This window comes from Drosophila bipectinata, chromosome XL (genome assembly GCF_030179905.1).
Source record: "Drosophila bipectinata strain 14024-0381.07 chromosome XL, DbipHiC1v2, whole genome shotgun sequence".
Taxonomy (NCBI): Eukaryota; Metazoa; Arthropoda; class Insecta; order Diptera; family Drosophilidae; genus Drosophila; species Drosophila bipectinata.
The window spans coordinates 14,928,245-14,951,525 of NC_091734.1; the positions used below are offsets into that span (position 1 = coordinate 14,928,245).

General features: G+C 40.3%; 1 protein-coding gene and 2 long non-coding RNA genes across 3 annotated transcripts; 1 reads left to right on the forward strand and 2 right to left on the reverse strand.

Annotated features, from left to right (window-relative positions):
• Positions 1-5,001: 5,001 nt before the first annotated feature.
• On the forward strand, positions 5,002-6,216 carry LOC108133493 (uncharacterized). The gene is made up of 2 exons (XM_017253430.3): positions 5,002-5,893; positions 5,960-6,216. The coding sequence occupies exons 1-2, from the start codon at positions 5,063-5,065 to the stop codon at positions 6,149-6,151; spliced, it is 1,023 nt and encodes a 340-aa protein (XP_017108919.2). The 5' UTR covers positions 5,002-5,062; the 3' UTR covers positions 6,152-6,216.
• A 3,380-nt stretch (positions 6,217-9,596) lies between these two features.
• Positions 9,597-10,876, reverse strand: LOC122321057 (uncharacterized). Its single transcript, XR_011443405.1, has 3 exons — positions 10,462-10,876; positions 9,902-10,403; positions 9,597-9,837 (listed from the first exon to the last, which is right to left on the reverse strand). It is a non-coding gene; the product is annotated as an uncharacterized lncRNA (long non-coding RNA).
• Positions 10,877-11,093: 217 nt separating this feature from the next.
• LOC138926409 (uncharacterized) lies at positions 11,094-21,477 on the reverse strand. Its single transcript, XR_011442927.1, has 3 exons — positions 21,296-21,477; positions 11,595-11,754; positions 11,094-11,523 (listed from the first exon to the last, which is right to left on the reverse strand). It is a non-coding gene; the product is annotated as an uncharacterized lncRNA (long non-coding RNA).
• Positions 21,478-23,281: the final 1,804 nt, after the last annotated feature.

Sequence of the window (23,281 nt, forward strand, 5' to 3'; positions counted from 1 at the left end):
GTGGATTCGCACTCTGGAGAACCCCCTTTGAAAGGCTCACCTCCGGCTGAGGATCTGCTTGAGGCTGTTCTTCGCAGCAACCGTACTGTCTAATAAATTGGACTCATTAACTAAACTTGTAAAATCTTTCTCATTGAATCAATAATTTATTAACATTTAAAAGAAAAAAAAAATTTTCTTAAACTACTTAAATATATAAATATATAAATCCGTTACAACTAAAATTGGTTTTTTAATTCAGGAAAAATTTATTATGATGCTACTGATCCTGATTTACTCCGAACTATTGCTGTGTGTCCACTGGAGTGGCATAGCGTTGCTGACCTGAGGAAAATGTCTTACTGTCTTACTAGCCAATCTGTTGATTCAGGAATCCACTGGATTCCAAAAACAGATTAAATTCTATACACTGCTACTAATTTGTCTACTTATCTGTGATCAATTCATCCTTATGTCTACCCTGCAGCTTGATCCCAAACACATACTGGTTCCTTAACCAGGAATAAATCTGCAATGAGACATACTATATTAGATATTTCCTTCTGCCTTGCTCTTAATGAACTCTCCTACTTACTGAAATTATATGCCATTCAGGCATGCGTTTGCTCGAACTGCGTGATGTTGCTAATTCATAGTTTAGCCTTCTAATCCTTACTAATAATTGTTTGCCTTCTGCTGATGTGCAGGGCTGCAGTACCTTGGGATAATTTGGCCATTCTGCTAACCAGTCTGCCAATCTCAGGAGTTTGAAGGCTGCTCCTATATTTGCCTTTTCCAGCCATGCTTGGCGTATTCCTTTGATCTGCGCCTGGCGCACACGGTATCGCCACGTAGCTGCGCGATTATCTACAATAAACTCGGTTTGGCCAGGATCGGGCTTTTGCTCTATCGGATCGCTCGCGGTTTCAAGGTGAAGGCAATCGTTCACTTGGTGGACCCCCTTCGTCCGGGAATCGGACGATGCGGTAGATTAACGAACGGAATATTCCGTGTCGCTTAAATTGGCTTTGTACAAAACTACTAGGATTTACTCACCCCTTTCATCCACGACGAGCTGGTCGAAGCGCTTCCACGTGCTCGAGGCTGGAAAGGAATAATATTCCGGGAAAGCTCCCGGTCACAAAACAAAATATCTACTCAGCCAGCCAATAGAAGCCTTTATTTGGAACGAAACCCTCCGCCCACCAACTCCACACGTTTCTTCGTGGCATCACGAGGCCACCAGATGGACTGACTTCGCTCCCTTCTCTGCGGCGGAGCGACCCTTATAAGCGCCGCGAACGCTCCGAGTCTAGCTCCCGAGATTAGCTGCCTCGGACCACACCTAGCGGCTTCTCCAACGAAACCTTTTTGGCTCCCGCCTCTCCTACGTCTGCTCCGGCCAGGCTCTCTGGTAGGAACCCTATCCTCCCGGTGATCCCTCGCGGCCATGCCTCGTGGGTGCCGCGCACCGTCTTGATTTGTGCCGTAGATCGAACCGCTGCACAGTGGTCCGGCTTGTATGAAGAGAGCGGCCAAAAATACTTCTAGTTGAGGTAGGGACTGGAAACTTGGCACAAAATATTTATATTTACACCCAGTGGCGGATTTAAGGAAAATGCCCAGTGGGCAAAATTTTTTCAGGGCCCCACTGTCACCCCATACCTCCGTCGTTTAATATCGACGCCGTAATATGGGAAAAAATAACCCCCCCCCATTGCCGGAAATAACCGTAAATTACAAGGTAAGGAATGATCGCAATCGGTTTTTTTGGGTCTACGTCGTTACCTAAGGCTTTCCTCTTTCGATCAACTCCAAATTTAGCCGAAAATACAAAAAATTGCGAAAATACGCTGGGGGGCCCCTCTTCTAGGATTGCACCCAAAAGTTATTTGATTTTATATTAAATTTACGATAGTTATCAAGCATTTCAATTATTCTGATAACAGGGGGCCCCTGAATGAAAATTGAACTTGTGCTGTCCACAAGAGACTCACCGAAACATTTTTTCAACAAAAATAAAAAAAAAAAAAATCGAAGGTGTAAGTTTCAGCAAGAGGTGCCCTGAAAGCCTTTCGTCGGGGGGGCCCAGTAGGCAAGCGCGCCTTTGCCCACCTGTTAAATCCGCCACTGATTATTTGAAAATTATTTAAGCTTTTATTTGTTATGTTCAACCTAATGTTTGAACAGCCCATCTTCCGTCTTTCCTAAAAGATAAGGAGACTGTCTACATTGAATATTGAAGCTTCGCGAAATCTGAGTTTTTTTTGTGAAACTAAGCTGAATCTCTTGATTTCTGAATAATTAACAGTTCCCAGAAACCGAATTGGGTATACATATATAACACCGAAAGTCGTACATTTCGAAAACAATAGTAGATCTTCTCTCGTCAGGGAAGCACCAGTCAGCTCCTCGCCAGTGGATTAAGCCTTCTTGATCAGTTATGGGAAAGGATCCTTCTGCCGTCGTTTTGGCAACGGCACTTGCATTTTGTGCCTTATGTCCTTTCTTTGCCAGGTGCGATGAGATCGAGCTTGATATCAAAAAAGGCATAGAAAGTTTGTCGAAAGTCCAGGTGAAATATCAAGCCGAGTTCGACATGAAGGTGAAGTTTGCGCAGCTGCAGGAGGTCATCTATGAGATTGATATAGCCATGATGGGATACATGGGAAAAGCCAAGGACAAGCTGCCTCGGATTCGCTCTTTGAACTCCGAAGCCCGTCTCACCTACCGAAACTGTGTGGTTTCAGTCTTCGTGTGGTGCCAAACCAATAACGGCGCCTTTGATATCTTCATCGATAATATTGGCGACAGCAACCTGTCGGAAATGGATAGGAATATAATCTGGAACCTGACCGTGTCTACTCTGGAATGGGGCCTCGAAGAAACCGGAAAATCTTTGGAATTCCTCACCTATTTCCTAAAAAGTATTAAAGAGCTTGAAAAGGCGGTTCGAGATATATCGCATGATGTCCACGACGATTTCGGCCCAGGGGGCTTCTATAGCGAACAAAAGGTGGATCTGCAGAAGAGGATCAACGGTTCTTCACTGGACCGCCATTTACCCGCCATTTTCACCGTAATATTTAATTGGAAGCAAAAGCAAACCTACAAGGCGCAAATGGAGTTTATTGAACATTTATTCACGGTCCTGACGAAAAAGATTGAGAATGTCACCAAAAAAGTGAAGGAAATGGAGAGTGACCTGGAGGTGGACAAAACCAATCTTCAGAAGCTCCAAAGAGTAATTGCAGGCCCCAATAATGTACGTTTTTCCCCCAAAAACTCATACTAATTCTTTTCAAATCTGTAATTTTTATATTTTTCTTTATTTTAGAAAAAAGAGATATTGTTGTCCGACATGGCTCTTCGGCGAGTCCAATTTATTCCGAACATCCAGAATCTAAAGGATAGCTGCGCCAAGTACGTGAACTGGCACGGATTCAATGATCCCTTTTGTTAGAAGAACAGGTTCAGAACTCGTCGTACAGCCTCCACATTCTACGAAAGCGAACCATCGCCCGCTTAAATAGCAATTGTTAATTCTAAATCAACAATACGGTGAATAAAGGTCAAACAAGTTACTTTCTCAGTACCAACAACTATTACCCTTTATCTATAAGCTGTTTATACCCTTGCAGAGGGTATTACAATTTTGGTGAAAAGTGTGCAACGCAGTAAAGAATGTGGTAGAGTCTGCCCAGCGTTCTGAGTCTAAGGAAGATTTAAGCTTGTTCAGATTGGTTCTACCCTCCAGCCCGCTTTCTCCCTTTGAAGATGAGATGCTGCTTCGTCTTGGAAAGAGTTTTTGGCCATTTATCTGGCTCTGACTTGGCTTGTCCAACAGCCGCGGTGCAAGTCTCAGTGCAATTAATTGTTAGTATCTTCTAGTGGTTTTAAAATTGTATTCTAGTGGTTTCTTCACAAAGCCCAGCATAGCATACGATTTAGGCAGTATCTTTGATAATCTTTTAGATGATCGATTTTTATGGGAGAATAAATGGGGAGAATGGGGAGATACCATCCGAGTCAGGTGTGGGTGACTCTGTTAAATGTCCTGTGGCATGGAAAGCTAGGTCCAATATGTCCATGTTACTCACATTGAGAAAAGGCTCAATGCTAACAAGAGTTTCATTATCACTCCAAGGAACCTTAAAGGCAAAGTATTTTGAAAAAAGTACCGAAACGCCATGATTCTAGTCGGCTACTAAATTACCATAACATAAGAATGATGGTATGTCCGATCTTGACTTTTTTCTGCCAAAAAACTTTAGGATTGGATCGGAGGCTAGCTTCTAGATACTTAAAGAAACGTACAGCTCTCCATAAAGGGGTTCCCCTTTATCTCGGGGGGATCTTTATAAATCTATTGTAATGCTTATCTCTTCTATTCTTTAAGTATTTTAAACCTTTTCCTGGTATACGGAAAGCCCATAGGATCTTCGTACCCTCACAGGGGTACATAAATATCAATAATAATATTAAAATTGATGTTCATCAAACTCACACGCTGGATGGATAGAATAGATTCTCTGTAACACCTTTTCATGAACTTGCAACTTGTGGTTGACCTTTCTTGAGAACTACCCATATACTTATAGATCTGAAAATGTATATTTACATATATGTATGATTCTGGGAATCATGGCTTTTGTGATAAAATTTGTAAATGTTAATAAATCTTAAATTTCAATTCACCAATTCAATTCATCACTATCAGTAAAAGCATTCTTTTTTTATGTCAAAATTTGCAAAAAAGTTTCAATGCCATAATCATACTGAGCCCCGATTCCGCCTCCCTCAAAAGATAAGGAGAATGTCTACATTGAAGAACTTCTTCATTAATGCCTATTAGCTTCCGCGAAATCTAAGTCTTTTATTTGCAACTTAGATACATCTCTTGATTTAGGAATTATTAACAGTTCCCAAGAACCGAATTAGTGTTAAGTGTTCTTTGGTGTATTCACTTTTTGGGTATATAAAAGACCGAAAATCGTACATTTCGAAAAGAATAGCGGATCTTCTCTCGTCAGGGAAGCACCAGTCAGCTCCTCGCCAGTGGATTAATCCTTCTTGGTCAGTTATGGGAAAGGATCCTTCTGCCGTCGTTTTGGCAACGGCACTTGCATTTTGTGTCTTTTGTCCTTTCTTTGCCAGGTGCGATGAGATCGAGCTTGATATCAAAAAAGGCATAGAAAGTTTGTCGAAAATCCTGGTGAAATATCAAGCCGAGTTCGACAGGAAGGTGAATTTTGCGGAGCTGCAGGATGCCATCGATGAGATTGATAAAGCCATGCGGGGATACGAGGGCAGCGCCAAGGACAAGCTGCCTCAGATTCGTCCTTTGAACTCCCGCCCTTTGAACTACAAAAACTGTGTGGGCCCAGTCTTCGAGTGGTGCATTTCCTCCACCGTCCCCTTTAATATCTTCATCGATAAAATTGGCGACAGCAACTTGTCGGAAATGGATAGGAATATAATCAGGAACATGACCGTGTCTGCTGTGGAATTGGGACTCACAGAAAACGGAAAATCTTTGGAATGTCTCAACCATTTCCAAATCAGAATGGCAGAGCTCGATAATGCGTTTCAAAATTTTTCGATCTATGTCCACAACGATCTCGGTCCAGGGGGCTTCTATGGCGAAGTAAAGGTGGAACTGCAGAAGAGGATCAACGGTTCTATTCTGGACTTATCAAAAACCATTTCCACGCTTGGTATCACCGAATTATTAAAATGGAACCAAACGATGCAAACCTACAAGGAGCAAATGGAGTTTATTGAGCATTTATTCACGGGCCTGACGCAAAAGATTGGGAAAGCCACCGAAATAGTGAAAGATATGGAGAGGTACCTGGAGGAGGACAAAACCAATCTTTTCAAACTCCGAGGACATATTGCAGGTGCCGATATTGTACGTTTTTCCCCCAAAAACTCATACTTTTCAATGCTGTAATTGATATGTTTTACTTTATTTTAGGAAAAAAACATATTGTTGTCTGATATTGCTCTTCTGCGCGTCCGATTTATTCCGGCTATCAAACATCTAACGGATATCTGCGCCGAGTACGTAAACTGGCACGGATTCGATGCTCCCTTTTATAAGAAGATCAGTTCCAGAACTCGTCGTTCAGCCTCCACATTCTACGAAAGCGAACCATCGCCCTATTAAATAGCAATTGTTAATTATAAACAATTGTTAATTAATTATATAAGCAATATACAATTGTTAATTATGTAAGCAATTAATAAACAATACTGTGAATAAAGGTCAAACAAGTTACTTCTTAGTACCAAAAACTATTACCTTTTATCCATAAGCTGTTTATACCCTTGCAGAGGGTATTACAATTTTGGTGAAAAGTTTGCAACGCAGTGAAGGACGTGGCAGACTCGACATTTTCTCTGCTCTCTAGCGTTCTGAGTTTAAGTCCTTGTGAGACGGAGTTCTTTTCAAACCATAATTTATGAGTAATGTTGAATACATGTTTACATTGAAAAGTTCCTTGCACAGATAGGAGAAGACTACTCCAACTCATGATACTCTATCTGTATCCCTTATGAGAAAATGGGATTCAGGGTCTTCCTGCAATTTTGTGGAGGAATTAAAGGGTATCGTCTTTCACTTTCCCATCTCACTCAGACGGTATGATGGTGAAGACATTATTGCCAAGAGGTCTGTATATACGACAAACAAAATCCTCCTAAAAACAAACTAATTAAAAATTACTAAGGTAGAAACGAGATCTCTTACCTTAAGTTCTTCATTTTCTCCTTCCAGAAATGAAAGGAACAACTGGATCAGTTCCGATCCTCAGTTCCGATCAGTTCCGATCCTCGGGCACCCTGTGCTGGGACTTTGCTTGAAGACCGGTGATGGTACTTAGGAGTATAGCACCGACTGCAGATAATCTTTAGGAAAATGTAGCTTTTCCGCGGAGTACTAGTACTGACTTCTGCACGTCCCCGTCTTCTGCGTAGTTTCGTCCTCCACGCTTCCAGACAAGGTCCTAGGAGCTATACTTGATGAGCTAGAAAACCAGAGTGGCGGTCCACATACACACCAAGGGGCCCTGTTGCCTGAAAGGATTTAGCCATGTTCTCAGAAATTGGGGAGACGCCCGACGGGCCTACCTTATAGAGTCTAAAACTGTTATTTTTCCAACCTTATATTTTTTAGTATTTACTTGTTTTTCTTCTTCTAATTTTAATTTATTCTCCACTTTGATTTTTGACAACTACTACGTTTAAATAACTAAAGTTTGCATGGGCGTACAGTCGGAAACCCATTTTTCAAGTTGTAGAAATGACGTCGTTAAGTAACGAAAATATAATATAACTTGGATCAGGTTCTTTTGACACAGTTCGTCCTTGTGAGACGGAATCTTCAAGTTCTCTGAACGTGAAGGTTCCGTCTCACATGGCTGCGTTAAAAGCGACCGATTTTTCACATCGTTTCATATTCACATTTTTTCTATAATTCATCCGAACTTGAAAACTGATTTTCCAACTGCACTCCAGTGGCTAAGTTTAGCCAAACCGTATTAGTTATGAATAAATGAAAATCATTAGTTTAAATTATACAAATAAGAAAAAAATTAATAAAAGAAAAAATGAGGTTCTAACTGCTTGGAAGGCAGGAAGCTACTGATTTTCGGAGGAACAGAACTGGTTTATATAGCAAATATTTTGAAAACGTTACTTTCAGGGCCTAGTATGGCTTGACGGAATGCTTGGCTTATGTGTAACTTAAGTTAGAGGTGAAAAAATAAGAGTTAATAAGAGTCTAAGAGTTATTTCGGATGAGGTCCAGCGGGTGAGGTCCAGCGCTGTTGTCGAGGAGAGTGGTCGCCAACTCGTTGGGGTGGTCGTGTAGCCTCTGGATGTACTTGCTGCTGCTTCTCTGGACCTCCTCCTTCACCCATGGGAAGCCAAGCACCTCGTGGATTGTCTGGTTGTCGTCGTGGACGTGGGCCCCAGTGGCGATACGGAGGGCTCTATTTTCAAATATTTGGATAGTCCGAATATTAGTCTTGCTGGCCGTGCCCCAAAGTTGGATCCCGTAAGTCCAAATTGGCCGAATAATCACCTTGTAGAGTAGGATTTTCGAAGAGGTCCTCAGCTTCGACCTCCTACCCATCAGCCAATAGAACGCCTTTAATCTTACTTCACTCTGCTTTCGCTTTTTGACTAGGCGAGGCTTCCAAGTAAGCCTCCTGTCTAGCGTGAAGCCCAGGTATCTTGGGTTTTCTACTTGCGGGATGGGGGAGCTGTTGAGGTGGACCGGTGGGCAATTTCCTTGACGGAGAGAAAATGTGGTGGCGTGGGGTGGTGGAGGATTGACCGGATTGACAGAAGACCGGAGTGCCAGACCCGGTCGAAGGCTTGTTTGACATCCAGCATTATATATCCAGATATATATATTCTTGATCAGCATCAACAACCGAGTCGTTATAGCCATGCCCGTCTGTCCGTATGAACGCGTGGATCTCGAAGACTATAAGATATAGAACTATCTGATTTGGAACTTGGGATCGTATGATATCCGCGCAGATCAAGTTGGTGTCAATATTTTGCCACGCCCACTCCCGCCCCAAAAATATAAATCTTGTTTTAGCGCCAGTTCGTTAAAGTTTGTGGAAAATGTTTTGATGCCAAACTGTTCCAATGGCTAACCTACAACTACAAAAGCAGCCAAATCGGATAATGAGGAGTTATAGACTTCCCTACTGAATCGGTAGTATGACCGTAGGTTTCTTGTTGTTGTTTTGCCCAAGCGCAAAAGTATGCAACAAAAATTTGTTGCTGAGAATCCATTCCTTAAAGTTTAAGCTTTAAAGATGATTTAAATTGTGGCTGGAAGAGATGAGTACCGGGTATAATATAGTCGGGAAACATGAGTACATATAGCCGTCCATTCTTGGTTTTTTTTTTTAATTTTATTGGTATAAAAGTATAAGTTTGGACTCAATAATTGATGTTCATCGGACAACTGCCATGTTATGGAAAATTTCAAGACTGAAATCACTCGCTTTTTCGAAATGTGTTAAAATTAATTGGAAAATGGATTTAAAAAACATATTTTCATTATCTTGCAATTTTTTTGGTTTTGGTTAACTCTCAGTGGTTGGTTCTCTAAATATATCTGGAATAGATTTCTAAGATATATCCATATATAAATCTGGAATATGAATACTGGAATCATGGATTTTAATGTTAATTAATGTTTCATAAATATGTAGCTGTGTCCAGAGAATATCACTATCAGTAAATACTTCGATTTATTGTGTCAAAATTCCCAAAAAAGTTTAAATGTCATACTCATGCAGAGCCCATGATAAGGGGCTGTCCATATATTACGTAATCACATTTTCTGCGATTTTTGACCCCCTCCCCCCACCTAGTAATCAAAAGTAATCATTTAATGAACACCCTCCCTCCCCCCACAAAGATTACGTAATCACAAAAAAAATATGCAAATTTGCTCTTTCAATCTATATTTTCAAAAGGAGATTCCAGCCAATCTTTAATATTGTTAATTACTGGAAGTTGGCTTGTCAAAATCTGCTTATCTCCGCAGGTATCATCTTCGTCTTCGTCGTCTAAATAGTCTTTGTCAAACCATTCGAGGTCTTCGCATCCTTCAAATGACTGAACTACTAGGCATTCTCCCTTTCGCCGTCCAGTCACACGGTAAAGGGGTTTCTTTGATTTTTTATCGAAGGTTACAACTACATTTTTGTGAATTATTGCGTGCCGAGTAGCTGATTTTTGTGATGCAAAATACAACCCACACGTTTTGCATATGCGCTTTTGAAGTTGAAGTTGTACCGACGGACAATTGAAGTCGTAGGGAATCTGGAGTTAAAGAGGGGAGTGTGATATTAGCACATTCAATATATAAAATGGGGATAAAGCTTACATGCAAATATTTGTTGTGTTTATTTATTGATATCACGAGAGCTCTGCGTTGTAATAGGTCCAGAAAATTCTCATTGTTCTCGGAAACCATTATTTCAGAGACACCCTGAACAACACGTATAGGAGGAGGGAAAAATCGATCAGGTAGAATTTGAAGTAATCCACTTCTAAATTCTCCACAACATTCTTCAGAACGGCATTTCACAATCTGAAGAAAGTATTGACTCTCACGAACATGTTCTTGATACCAGTACTGATCTATGTCATCCAGTTCTGCCTCTTCTTCATTAGGAAAACAATATTTGGCAGTCACAGGAAGTTGCCCCAAACTTTGGCCAATGTTCTCCCAGCGAATTCAAAATTTTTTTCCTCTAAGTCGAAGTCTGTGGTTCTGCCTTGGTTATCCAAATGGCTTTCAAACATGTCGTGCGGCAAAATCAACCCAGACAATTCCCGGCTTAGTGGGGCCATTCTCCTTTCGACTCGGTTAAAAACACTTCTTCCTGAAATAAAAATGTATTTTACAATATAATTTAGCTATTACTTAGATAAAAATTTTACCTGGAGCATTTGTGGCAACAAAAATTGCATCCAAATTGTATGCCTTAAAATGTTGTACTGCATGGGAAATAACCTTCCCATACCTGGGATTTTCATCAGGGCCACCATCGGAAGTTAAAGTCACCACAGGCTTGACTAGTCCTTCTTCGGTCCTTGCTAATGATTTAAAAGACTCTAGTTTCACAATACTGTCGAAATCTCTAGCATGAGTTCCAGCAGTAGATGAAGAATGCTTTCCACTTCTAATGCTTATAAATGTGGGGCCAGAATAACCAACAGCTTTCGGGTCTCCCATTTTTTGAGGACTTATAATTACCCCCGCATAAACTGATGGGATTAGCTTATGCCTTGGGGCACCAACCCAATCGTGATCTGGCAGCTTGACCTTGTATTCAAGATGCATAAGCAGCGGTGCTTGCTTATTTGCAGCAGTCAATCCAATTGGCACCCTAGCCTTGTCTTGTGACAAAAAAAACACTTGAGCAGGGCCGAGAACAGAGGCAAAGTTTTCAAGATATTTTATAGACGCTGTAGCAAAATATCCATCTATATGCTGCTTGTGATAATCTGCTTTGGCTCGACAAAGCTTTACCGGTACCGTTCTCACAGGACTTTTTCCTTCACTCGAGGAAGAGCTTCTGGGCAATAGTCTTAGATAGGATGCGCTTCTCGACAAGTTACACCCTTCTTTTTTGAGCTCTTCATGGAGATCAGACAAGGTTTTCACACTTCTTACAAGGTTAGTGCGCCTCCTTTCATCAGCTCCACTTCCAAACATGGCTATCTCCAAAAAAGTTTTATGGAGAAGCGGTTTTTTATTCTGCCTGTATTTATTTTGATCTTCTGCAATTTGTTGCTTGCGCTTGAGGCTTTTGCTTTCCTTTTTAATTTCTCGCCTAGTTTTAACAAGCTCCTTTTGGATTTCGCTAGACATTGTTGAATTATTTGCCTGCGCCAGGACTGCTGCTCTCTCAGTTAATGATACAATATTTGCCTTTGCCTTTTCTTGCGCAGGCTTTCTGTAGCTTCTTTCGCTGTTGACATTAGTTTTTGACTTTTTATCTATTTATTAATTAAGTTAAGACAAATTAAGTTGGTCTGTTACTTAATATTTTGGATTATTGTTTACTTACCCTGATCATTCCTTAGATCGATGGAATTTTCATTTGAATCGATCACAGATTGAGGAATATGATTTTCATTTTCATCTAAAGTTTGCTGAGACCTTAGATCGATAGAATTTTCATTATCGATCGTTGAGAGAGGAATATCGTTTTTAGGAGTACATATATTCTGTAAATAATTAAAAAGTTGTAGCCTACATAGGCCTAAGCCTATGTTCGTGGGTTTTTTTTTTGGATCGTCGCGGCTTTATAAAAGCGCGACCTCGTCGCCGTCGTATTATAATTTGTCAGGTGAATATAAAAAAAAATATTTTTTTATACCTCCAGGGTACTTATTGTGGCCGTTCTTAAAGATTCTTTGCGGTCCACATCAAAGCACCCTGGGAGCTCTCCTGGTGGAGGCTCCCAGATCAGAAGCGGCTACACCCCAACCGGTTAGTCCGTGATCCCCATCATCATCAGCAACTTCATCATCATCATCATCATCATTTTCCCCTCATAAATCATTGGTGCCGGAAAACTAACTCCTAGGTGGCCGGAAAACTGAGGTTAGGGATGGTATAAGAGAATTTTCGAAGACCCAACGCTGCCCAAGACCCGTTGAGCGAAAGGGCGTTGACCCCCATCAGCTATGGAATAATGAGAAAAGGGGAATTATCAAAAAACCGCTAGCCTAGCAGACCAGCCCCAACCTCATGGCGATCTCTTTTTTTTTCATCACCATTTCATTCCCCAAATCACGAGCGTTATTAACATGTTTAATTTTATTTATTTTTATTATTCAATAGTTTTAATTTTTAGTTTAAATTTAAATTAATTACAGGCTTTTAGTGAAGTGAAGAGAAACGAAATCGAAGAATAATGAAGATTATTATTTTTTTTGTAAACTTTCGCGAAACAAAAATGATCATCAGTTTATTTTAAATCGTTTATTTCATTCTCGTGCGGAAATTAGTTTGTTTTTAAATTCTATGGAGTGCAAAAACCCACTAACTCATTACAGCGACCCCAAAGCAGAGATCGATCTTTCGCCGATGGACTTACAGTGAGTGATTTGTTTACCTTTCACACGTACACTGAGAAAAATTTCTCGAGTCGCACTGAATTTTGAATTTAAAAAAAAAAAAAAAATGTAGTTTATTCATCCATCATTCATTCACACAAAAGCACGATTTTCATTTAAGTGATTTAATTTAATTTAATTAAATTGGTGACTAACGGATACTCTATCCTCAGGAATTTTAAATTTTTATCATATTTTTAATACCCTTATTTAACATTTATTATCACCTTCATATTGATATTTTTATTATATTATATATATACGCCTATTTCTTCGAACATTTACATATTAACTTTTACTTTTATAAATTTTACATTTAATTTTCCCTCACATATAATTAGGATATTTTATTTTTATGCAAGCAAACATTTAGGAATAATGCAAAACTCTTCAATGGTCTTAAATTTTTTTGTTAGTTTTATGCTGAATTAAATCTTATAATGAATTGAAATATCTCCTGTTGTTTGAACTGAGCTGATGACTCCACGGTTGTAGGGTGTTCTAAGGGGTCACTAAAGCATTGCTTTATCGGACTGTGGCCAAAGGTAGGGTGGGCAGTACGCGAGCCTATTTACATCTGTGGCATCGCAAACTACTACTTTCTACTTCTCTCCTCTCTCTCTTTCTAAATCTATCTTTTCCGCTTCGAATTAATTCTTCCGTTCTCCCGGTTTAGTATCTATGTAGCTATCTATCTTGTCGCCAGCACGCTCAATTCTGGACTTTATTTAATATTAAATGTGGCAGTGTTAGGATTTGTATAAAGCAAGACCTCCATCCCCAAAGCGGACGAGTTAGAGCCGGACTCTATAGCGTGCCCTCGCAAATACAAATCCTTTCGAGAAAGCGCAGAAGACCGTTACACGCTACAGTTATAATTAATTAATATTTAAATAAAGAAAAGTGGCGCCCAACGTTTGAGGCCTTAGTGGAACTGTTCCTTTTTTTTTTCATTAAGACTCCAGGATAAATTAATTCGATTTTTCAACCTTCTTATTTTTCTTCTTAAAATTTCTCTTTGGGTATTAAATTTTTTTTTGGAAAGCAGTTAAATGATTATTAGTGTTTATTACTGACCAAGATTTAAGAAACAAACGAGAAATTTTCCTAAATTTGGCAGAAAGGTCCACAAAGTGTTGGAACCTGAGGAAAACAGAAAACGCGAACTTAGGTCGAGTTCTGGCCCGGGCTAAGACACAGTGTCACCAATCTACCAACCTCTATCATTCTAAAAGCGAAATGAATTTCATCGTACGGAATATGGTGGTACTACTCCAGAGTAATGCCCCATCCGGAAGTTCAGTAGCGTAGAATCCTTTTGGATTACTTGAGGCGTCCGTTATGGTCTTATGGAATACACATGAATCTGTCGGAAACAGGTCGATGGCCAAGACCAAGCTGGAAGCTGAGAGAAGTAATCTCTCTAGTCCTTGAAAGAAACCGAGTAAAGTCATTCTATTCTAACTATCTACTTTTATTTTCCTGAGAAGTCGTGCGACATCAAGCATCAGGTCAAACACTCTTTTGATTAGATTTTTTTTTCCTTTTGTTGGTTTAGTTGCTGAAGGCAACGTATCTTTGAGTGAAATATTTGGTTTGCTAGCAACAAGCTTAGCAGCGAGATTTTGATAATTCCTTTTTTTATTTCTGTTGTTGATATTTTAGTTGTGGGAAAGTTACGATTTTTGGGAAGATGGGGATAGACCGGTCTCCAGATAAAGGAGCTGCAAACAGCTCCAATTCCAGTTGTCCGATTTGTAACGCCGAGGTAAACGCTGCCGAGGTCTACGTAACGGCGTGCCAGCATGAGTTTCACCGGAAGTGCATAGAAGCTCACTGGAAAAAGAGTTTACAATGTCCGGTTTGCAAGGCGGTTTGCAGACCCAAAGGACTTAAGGTAACGGATGATCCGGAAAGACGAACTCGAAGTCAATCCAGGAATCAGCCCATCCCCGATAACGTCGGGAGACAAACGACAGACGACATAGCTACCACTTCAGGGTCTAATCCCAGTTGCAGCAATGAAAGCATAATTTCGGCGAATGCCATAACGCTACTAGCTATGGAGCGGAGATTGCTGGAGTCACTGTCAGGAAAGATGGCCGAGTTGATCCAAAACTCAGTAGCTGACGTTTTGACTAGGACATTAGCTACTCAGAATCACAGCTCGGGAATGAGTCCCCCGTCGTTACCTCCATCAGAAGAAAGTATGCAAGGCAGGATAGACCCAGAAAATACCAGGGTACCTGTGAGAGAGAGCACATTAAGTCCGCGTTCCCAAAATTCTCAGGGCAGCAACACGTCAGACTTGTTGAACCGCCCTGATAAGGTAGTGCACATCCTCAACGGGTGGAAAATTAAGTATATAGAGTGGAAGCACTGACTAGGGAGACATTAGGAAATAACTATACGGTACTTTGTAGAAATGCAAGCGTCCTTTTTGAGGGTAAAGCCAATGAATTTTATTGGCGATATCATAAAGCCCATGGCGAAGTCCAATGGGACAGCTTCTGTTCAGCTTTGCGGCTTCAGTATCGTCAGGTTAGGGATGACGGCTACACTGAAGAGATTATAAGAAATACCAAAACCCAACGAATCGTTTGATTCATTTTACGACACCGTGTCGAGTCTGGTCGATCAGTTGGATCACCCTTGGACACAGCAGAAGCTAGTGAGAGTTATCAAGAATAACCTTCGTCCCGAGATAAGGCATGAGATTTTAAATCTTGATATCCAAACAGTCAGCGAGTTAAGGGGAATTTGTCGCAAACGCGAAGCTTTTATGGCTGAGGTAAAGAGATCTCAAGGATACTCTCGAAGCACGCCTTTTAAACGCGATATCTCTGAGTTTAGTGAAGGTCACGATGGTCCGGAGACAGAGCAATCCGATGATGAAGCAGGCATAGATGCTTTCTCCCTTTTGTGCTGGAATTGCCGCAAGGAAGGTCATAGATATCAGGACTGTGTATCGGATAGAAGAGTCTTTTGTTACGGTTGTGGAGCACCGAACACTTACAAACCAAACTGTGGTAAGTGTTCAAAAAACTTCCAAGCCGGCACGTCGAAGTCGCAGTTCAGACCGAAAGCTCCGAGTGCCGTACGAAGTCAGGCCACAATGACCGAGAAATAGAAGAGGTAGTGCTGGCAACCTCAACTCCTTCCATCGACAAACAGTGCACTGATTCAGGTCCTTTGCTTCACAGGAAAATACCGAGGTTGCAGGAGGAGAATATTTCAGGATTTTATTACAACCCAAACTTTAAAATGCAGCGATCTCGAAGTTCAAGGCGGGTAAATCAGTTTTGGTGGCGGGTAAAGGAGGTTAAACAGGGCCTTCAGTACATTATTTCCTTGCCAGCAGGGTCAAGCGATCCGCGACCTTTTGTACCAGTCAAGTTTCTGAATCGTACTGTCTATGGATTATTAGATTCAGGAGCTTCAATTAGTTGTGTTGGTGGTAATTTAGCGGAGGAATTAAAAACTAGTATTAAATATAAAGTATTAGCATGCAGTGCCTCAACAGCTGATGGAAGAGCGCAGCAGATAATAGGATATTGTAAAGTTGAAGTAGAATACGGTGAAGTTAAAAAGTTTATGAAAATTTATATAGTACTCTCTTTAAAACATGACTTATATTTAGGGATTGATTTTTGGAAACTGTACGATTTATTACCCCGGAACTTAATTATATCTGAATTAGGATCAACAGAAGTAAACCCAAAACTTAACGTTGATCAGCATATTTTGTCTGAAGTGGATAAGGCCAAGTTGATGAACGTCATCAATTGTTTTCCGTCGTTCGTGCAAGAAGGACTGGGTAGGACGAATTTAATAACTCATACCATCGAGGGGGGTAAGGCGAAACCCATCAAGCAAAGACACTTTCCAGTTTCACCCGCGGTGGAAAAGGCCATGTACTCTGAAATAGATAGAATGTTAGAGTTAGGTGTTATAGAAGAGTCGGAGAGCTCTTGGTCATCCCCTATCGTAATGGTTACAAAACCAGGAAAAGTTCGAATTTGTCTTGACTGCAGAAAAGTCAACAGTTTTACAGAAAAGGATGCATATCCTCTTCCTCAGATTAGTGGTATTTTAAGTCGATTGCCGAACGCGGAATATATATCGAGCCTCGATTTAAAGGACGCGTATTGGCAGGTGCCTTTAGATGTCGCTTCTCGGGACAAAACAGCGTTCACGGTACCGGGAAGACCTCTCTATCAATTTAAAGTAATGCCATTCGGGCTTTGTAATGCTACAAGCACAATGTCTCGACTTATGGATAAGGTAGTACCAGCACACCTCAGGAACGAAGTGTTCGTCTATCTCGACGATTTGTTGATAGTTTCTTCAAGCTTTGACAGGCATCTTGAAGTCCTGAGGGAAATAGCTTTGCAAATTAGGCGGGCCGGGTTAACTATTAACATCGGAAAAAGTCATTTTTGCATGCACAGGGTACGATATTTGGGGCATATCATTGGAGACGGTGGTATACGTACAGACCCCGAAAAGGTGGCAGCAATCACCAATTTTCCTGTTCCGAAGAGTTTGCGAAATTTAAGGAGCTTTATGGGACTATGTGGGTGGTATCGCAAATTTGTGCCAAATTTTGCGACTCTTGCCGCTTCGTTAACTGACTTAATGACAACCAAACGTAAGTTCAGTTTGACCGACGAAGCGCTGAAAGCTTTCGAGAATTTAAAACGATCATTATCCGAAGCGCCCGTTTTGTATAGCCCCGATTTCGGAAAACCGTTCGAGATACACTGTGACGCCAGTAAGACAGGGGTAGGAGCAGTGTTAGTACAAGTATCTGAGAAAGGGGACGAGCGACCTATTTGCTTTATTTCAAAGAAGTTGAATAAGGCGCAACGGAATTATACAGTAACGGAACAAGAATGTTTGGCTGCAATAGTGGCACTAAAGAATTTTAGGGCCTATGTCGAAGGACAGAACTTTAAAATTATCACAGATCATGCCTCATTAAAATGGCTGATGTCCAATCAGGATTTAAGTACACGCTTGGCTCGATGGGCGTTATCATTGCAAAGGTACAAATTCAAGATCGAACATCGCAAAGGATCCCTCAATCTGGTTCCCGACGTGTTGTCTCGGGTTAATGAAGAAGTGATAGCCGCGGTGGACTTGCGAGACGGACTACTTTTGGATTTGAGCTCAGAGCATTTTAAATCGGGGGAATACACCGATTTAGTGAATAAAGTGAAGGCGAACGAAACTAATTTTCCTGACCTTAGGACTGAGGAAGGTTTCGTTTATCGTAAGGCCGAACACCTAACAGGAGATCGCATGCACGACGAATTCGCGTGGAAACTTTGGGTTCCAAAGGAGTTAGTTCCCGAAATACTAGCGAAAGCACACGATAGTCCCTTGTCGTCTCATGGGGGCATCCATAAGACCATTGAAAGAGTTAGGCGTTACTATTTTTGGCCTGGGCTAGTGCCTGATGTAAAGGCTTATGTGAATGCTTGCGAGGTATGCAGGACCACGAAGCCATCAAATTGCGTTTTACGACCGCCCTTAGGGAAAGCTCCAGAAAGCCATCGATTTTTCCAACGGTTATTTATGGATTTTCTCGGGCCTTATCCTAGATCGAGAAGCGGCCATGTGGGTATTTTTATTGTCTTGGACCATTTTTCCAAATACGTTTTTCTGAAACCTGTTAGGAAAATTGACACAAGTACTGTGGTTAAATATTTGGAAGAAGAATTGTTCTTAACGTATGGAGTGCCAGAAACCGTAGTGTCCGACAATGGCTTTCAGTTCCGTTCCCATGCGTTTGGCAAATTAATGGAACAGTATCACGTAACTCACACCTTTACCGCGGTACATTCTCCCCAAGCCAACGCTTCCGAACGCGTAAATCGATCGGTGATATCGGCAATAAGAGCATACATACGGCCTGATCAGAGGGATTGGGACGAAAATTTAAGTAAAATATGCTGTTCGTTGAGATCAGCAATGCATTCAAGTTTAGGGACCTCGCCTTACTATATGGTGTTCGGGCAACACATGATCACTTCCGGGACTACGTATTCTTTGTTGAGAAAGTTAAACTTATTAGACGATCGAGCGCTGAAGTTAGACCGTCAGGATTCTTTGGAAGTTGCACGAGAAAATGTGTGTCGGCTAATGCAGAGAAAGCACGACGAAAACGAGAAGAGTTACAATTTGCGGTCTCGAAATGTGACTTTTAAGGAAGGGCAAGAAGTGTATCGGAGAAATTTTAGGCAGAGCTGTTTCCAGTCTGGCTACAACGCTAAATTTAGACCGTCCTTTGTTAAGTGCAGGGTTCGAAAGAAACTAGGAAGCGTGTATTACGAATTAGAGGATTTGCAAGGGAAATTGATAGGTACTTATCACGCGAAGGACATAAAACAATAGCGCCTCTTCAGTCGGAATCAGTCTAGGGTACCAGGAATAGAATACCCTAGCCTGAATGTTTCGGGGGGGCTTTGTAGCGGCGACTGAAGAGTCATTTACCAAGAAAATAAGTAAAGAACTAAAATCATTTATATAGTCTTTATATTTTTTTTTTGTGGTAATCGATAGTTAAAGGGAAGCTTTTACTTCGGGAGTTGCCAATGGCTAAGACGCAGAATCAGCTGCAGCAGGGAGGCTTAGGAAAGCTCCAATATCAGCTGTTTTGTATTTCCGGTAACCTAAATAGAATGTAGGTTGATCCATTCTCAGTCTTTTCTGTCGAAATCCTCACGAAGTGCAGACGCAAGCTAATATCACTCTCCGCGAGTTTAAATTTTCATCAGCGCAAGATCCCGCAAGTGCAAAGTGATTTTATTTTATCCCAAATACCACGTAAGTCGCAGATCATTCGGATGTGCCGGGTATTATTTTTATTTAAATGCATACGCTTACCTAGATTTGCGCCAGTGATAAGGGCAGCCTAAGCCTATGTTCGTGGGTTTTTTTTTTGGATCGTCGCGGCTTTATAAAAGCGCGACCTCGTCGCCGTCGTATTATAATTTGTCAGGTGAATATAAAAAAAACATTTTTTTATACCTCCAGGGTACTTATTGTGGCCGTTCTTAAAGATTCTTTGCGGTCCACATCAAAGCACCCTGGGAGCTCTCCTGGTGGAGGCTCCCAGATCAGAAGCGGCTACACCCCAACCGGTTAGTCCGTGATCCCCATCATCATCAGCAACTTCATCATCATCATCATCATCATTTTCCCCTCATAAATCATTGGTGCCGGAAAACTAACTCCTAGGTGGCCGGAAAACTGAGGTTAGGGATGGTATTAGAGAATTTTCGAAGACCCAACGCTGCCCAAGACCCGTTGAGCGAAAGGGCGTTGACCCCCATCAGCTATGGAATAATGAGCAAAGGGGAATTGTCAAAAAACCGCTAGCCTAGCAGACCAGCCCCAACCTCATGGCGATCTCTTTTTTTTTCATCACCATTTCATTCCCCAAATCACGAGCGTTATTAACATGTTTAATTTTATTTATTTTTATTATTCAATAGTTTTAATTTTTAGTTTAAATTTAAATTAATTACAGGCTTTTAGTGAAGTGAAGAGAAACGAAATCGAAGAATAATGAAGATTATTATTTTTTTTGTAAACTTTCGCGAAACAAAAATGATCATCAGTTTATTTTAAATCGTTTATTTCATTCTCGTGCGGAAATTAGTTTGTTTTTAAATTCTATGGAGTGCAAAAACCCACTAACTCATTACAGCGACCCCAAAGCAGAGATCGATCTTTCGCCGATGGACTTACAGTGAGTGATTTGTTTACCTTTCACACGTACACTGAGAAAAATTTCTCGAGTCGCACTGAATTTTGAATTTAAAAAAAAAAAAAAAATGTAGTTTATTCATCCATCATTCATTCACACAAAAGCACGATTTTCATTTAAGTGATTTAATTTAATTTAATTAAATTGGTGACTAACGGATACTCTATCCTCAGGAATTTTAAATTTTTATCATATTTTTAATACCCTTATTTAACATTTATTATCACCTTCATATTGATATTTTTATTATATTATATATATACGCCTATTTCTTCGAACATTTACATATTAACTTTTACTTTTATAAATTTTACATTTAATTTTCCCTCACATATAATTAGGATATTTTATTTTTATGCAAGCAAACATTTAGGAATAATGCAAAACTCTTCAATGGTCTTAAATTTTTTTGTTAGTTTTATGCTGAATTAAATTTTATAATGAATTGAAATATCTGTTGCTTGAACTGAGCTGATGACTCCACGGTTGTAGGGTGTTCTAAGGGGTCACTAAAGCATTGCTTTATCGGACTGTGGCCAAAGGTAGGGTGGGCAGTACGCGAGCCTATTTACATCGGTGGCATCGCAAACTACTTCTTTCTACTTCTCTCCTCTCTCTCTCTTTCTAAATCTATCTTTTCCGCTTCGAATTAATTCTTCCGTTCTCCCGGTTTAGTATCTATGTAGCTATCTATCTTGTGCCCTCGCAAATACAAATCCTTTCGAGAAAGCGCAGAAGACCGTTACACGCTACAAAGTATAGTAATTTCAATAGTCATAATTTATAACACTATTTTTTTTTATTTTGCTAACACTATGAATGCATATGTATAGCGAACTAAATTAAATATATTTAGAATATCGTACATACCTTTGAAGCATTTATAAAAAATGACATCGTTTTGTTTTTTGAAGCACCTGATTTTCATATGTTTTTATTAAATCTTTTATGTATGTTTGAAAATCTTTTTGTTCTTTTTTTGCTGATTTCCTTATTGCCGTTGCTTCCTTTTGGCAATCCGACGGTCTTTTATCTGGATATTGCAGCTTGTATGATTTAAAAAACGATTGAAATAGTTCACTTAGGTTTGATTCCATTGCAAAACACACGAGCACATGTCACAACCGAAACTTTAAAACAGATTACGGTAAATTCCATAATTTCACAACGAACGGCTGGACAGCCCCTAAGAGGAGCCCCAAATAAGAAGGTCGCACTCCAATGAATTCCGTTTAGAAACTGATTTTATTCTGTACAATTCTCTTATAAGTAGGATACATGAAAACCTTAAACCTATTTAAAACTACTTATCAACGCACTGCACGCTGACATGCTATGCGACCCTTTCTCAAGTGCGATAAGCGCACCACTTATGTATGTGTTTGTGTTAGGCTGCAGGGGATCGGTTTTAAACCATGCTGTTCGACTCGTATTTCATGGGTCCGATCCCTTGAAACTCTAACTTAAGAATTTTTATATAAAATATTGTTCAATGCTTGAATATTCTGGAAAGGGTCACAAAAAGAGGTGTAAATTTGATGTGTTTTTGATTAATATTTTTTGAATAAATTTGATGTTACTTTAACCTTTTCTTCGATTATACATAATTGGACTGTATACTGTATAAATGTCTATTTTTGTTTTTGTATTTTGTTAATAAATTTGTTCTTAACAATTAGTGAAAGTATTATTAATTTTTAATTTAAATATTTTAATTATTTTCAGTGGCGGATTTAAGGAAAAAGGTCCAGTGGGCAAAATTTTTTCAGGGCCCCCCTGTCACTCCATACCCCCGTCGTTTAATATCGACGCCGTAATATGGGAAAAAATAACCCCCCCATTGCCGGATATAACCGTAAATTACAAGGTAAGGAATGATCGCAATCGGTTTTTTTTGGGTCTATGTCGTTACCTGAGGCTTTCCCCTTTCGATCAACTCCAAATTTAGCCGAATTTAGCTGGGGGGCCCCTCTTCTAGGATTGCACCCAAAAGTTATTTGATTTTATATTCAATTTACGATAGTTATCAAGCATTGCAATTATTCTGATAACAGGGGGCCCCTGAATGAAAATTGAACTTGTGCTGTCCACAAGAGACTCACGGAAACATTTTTTCAACAAAAAAGGGGGGCCCTGAAAGCCTTTCGTCGGGGGGGCCCAGTGGGCAAGCGCGCCTTTGCCCACCTGTTAAATCCGCCACTGTTTACACCCTTGCAGAGGGTATAACAAAGTATACAAAATATATATATTCTTGATCAGGATCACCTCCTGAGTTTATATAAGCATGTCCGTCTGTCCGTCTGTCTGTTTCTACGCAAACTAGTCTCTCAGTTTTAAAGCTATCGTCTTGAAACTTTGCACACACCCTTCCTTCCTTTGCACACAGTATATAAGTCGGAACGGCTGGATCGGCCGACTATAGCGTTAAAGAGTTCGCATTTTGTACGAATGCTATTTTTAACAAAAAAATACGACCCACCGAATTTCATAGGGATTGGCCGACTATATAACTCTTATAACTGCCATATAACTAAACGATCGGAAATTGCTTTGCATATACTGGTATTTGGTAAAATTACCAACATTCACACACGTGTGAAGGTGGAGTAATGGTGTGGGGAGCCATATCTTTTTATAGAACGTGCGAGCTGCAGTTTGTCACCTCAAAGATGAATGTACATACTTCAACAAGAATTTACCTCTGGTTTCTGAGATTTATAGTCGTATGGACGTACCAACATGACAACGCTCCCATCCGTACCGCTCGGTTGTAAAGCAATGGATTCAGGACCAAAACGTCAAATTGCTCGATTGGCCGCCTTACCCCCCCAACATTACCATTATGGAAAACTGGGG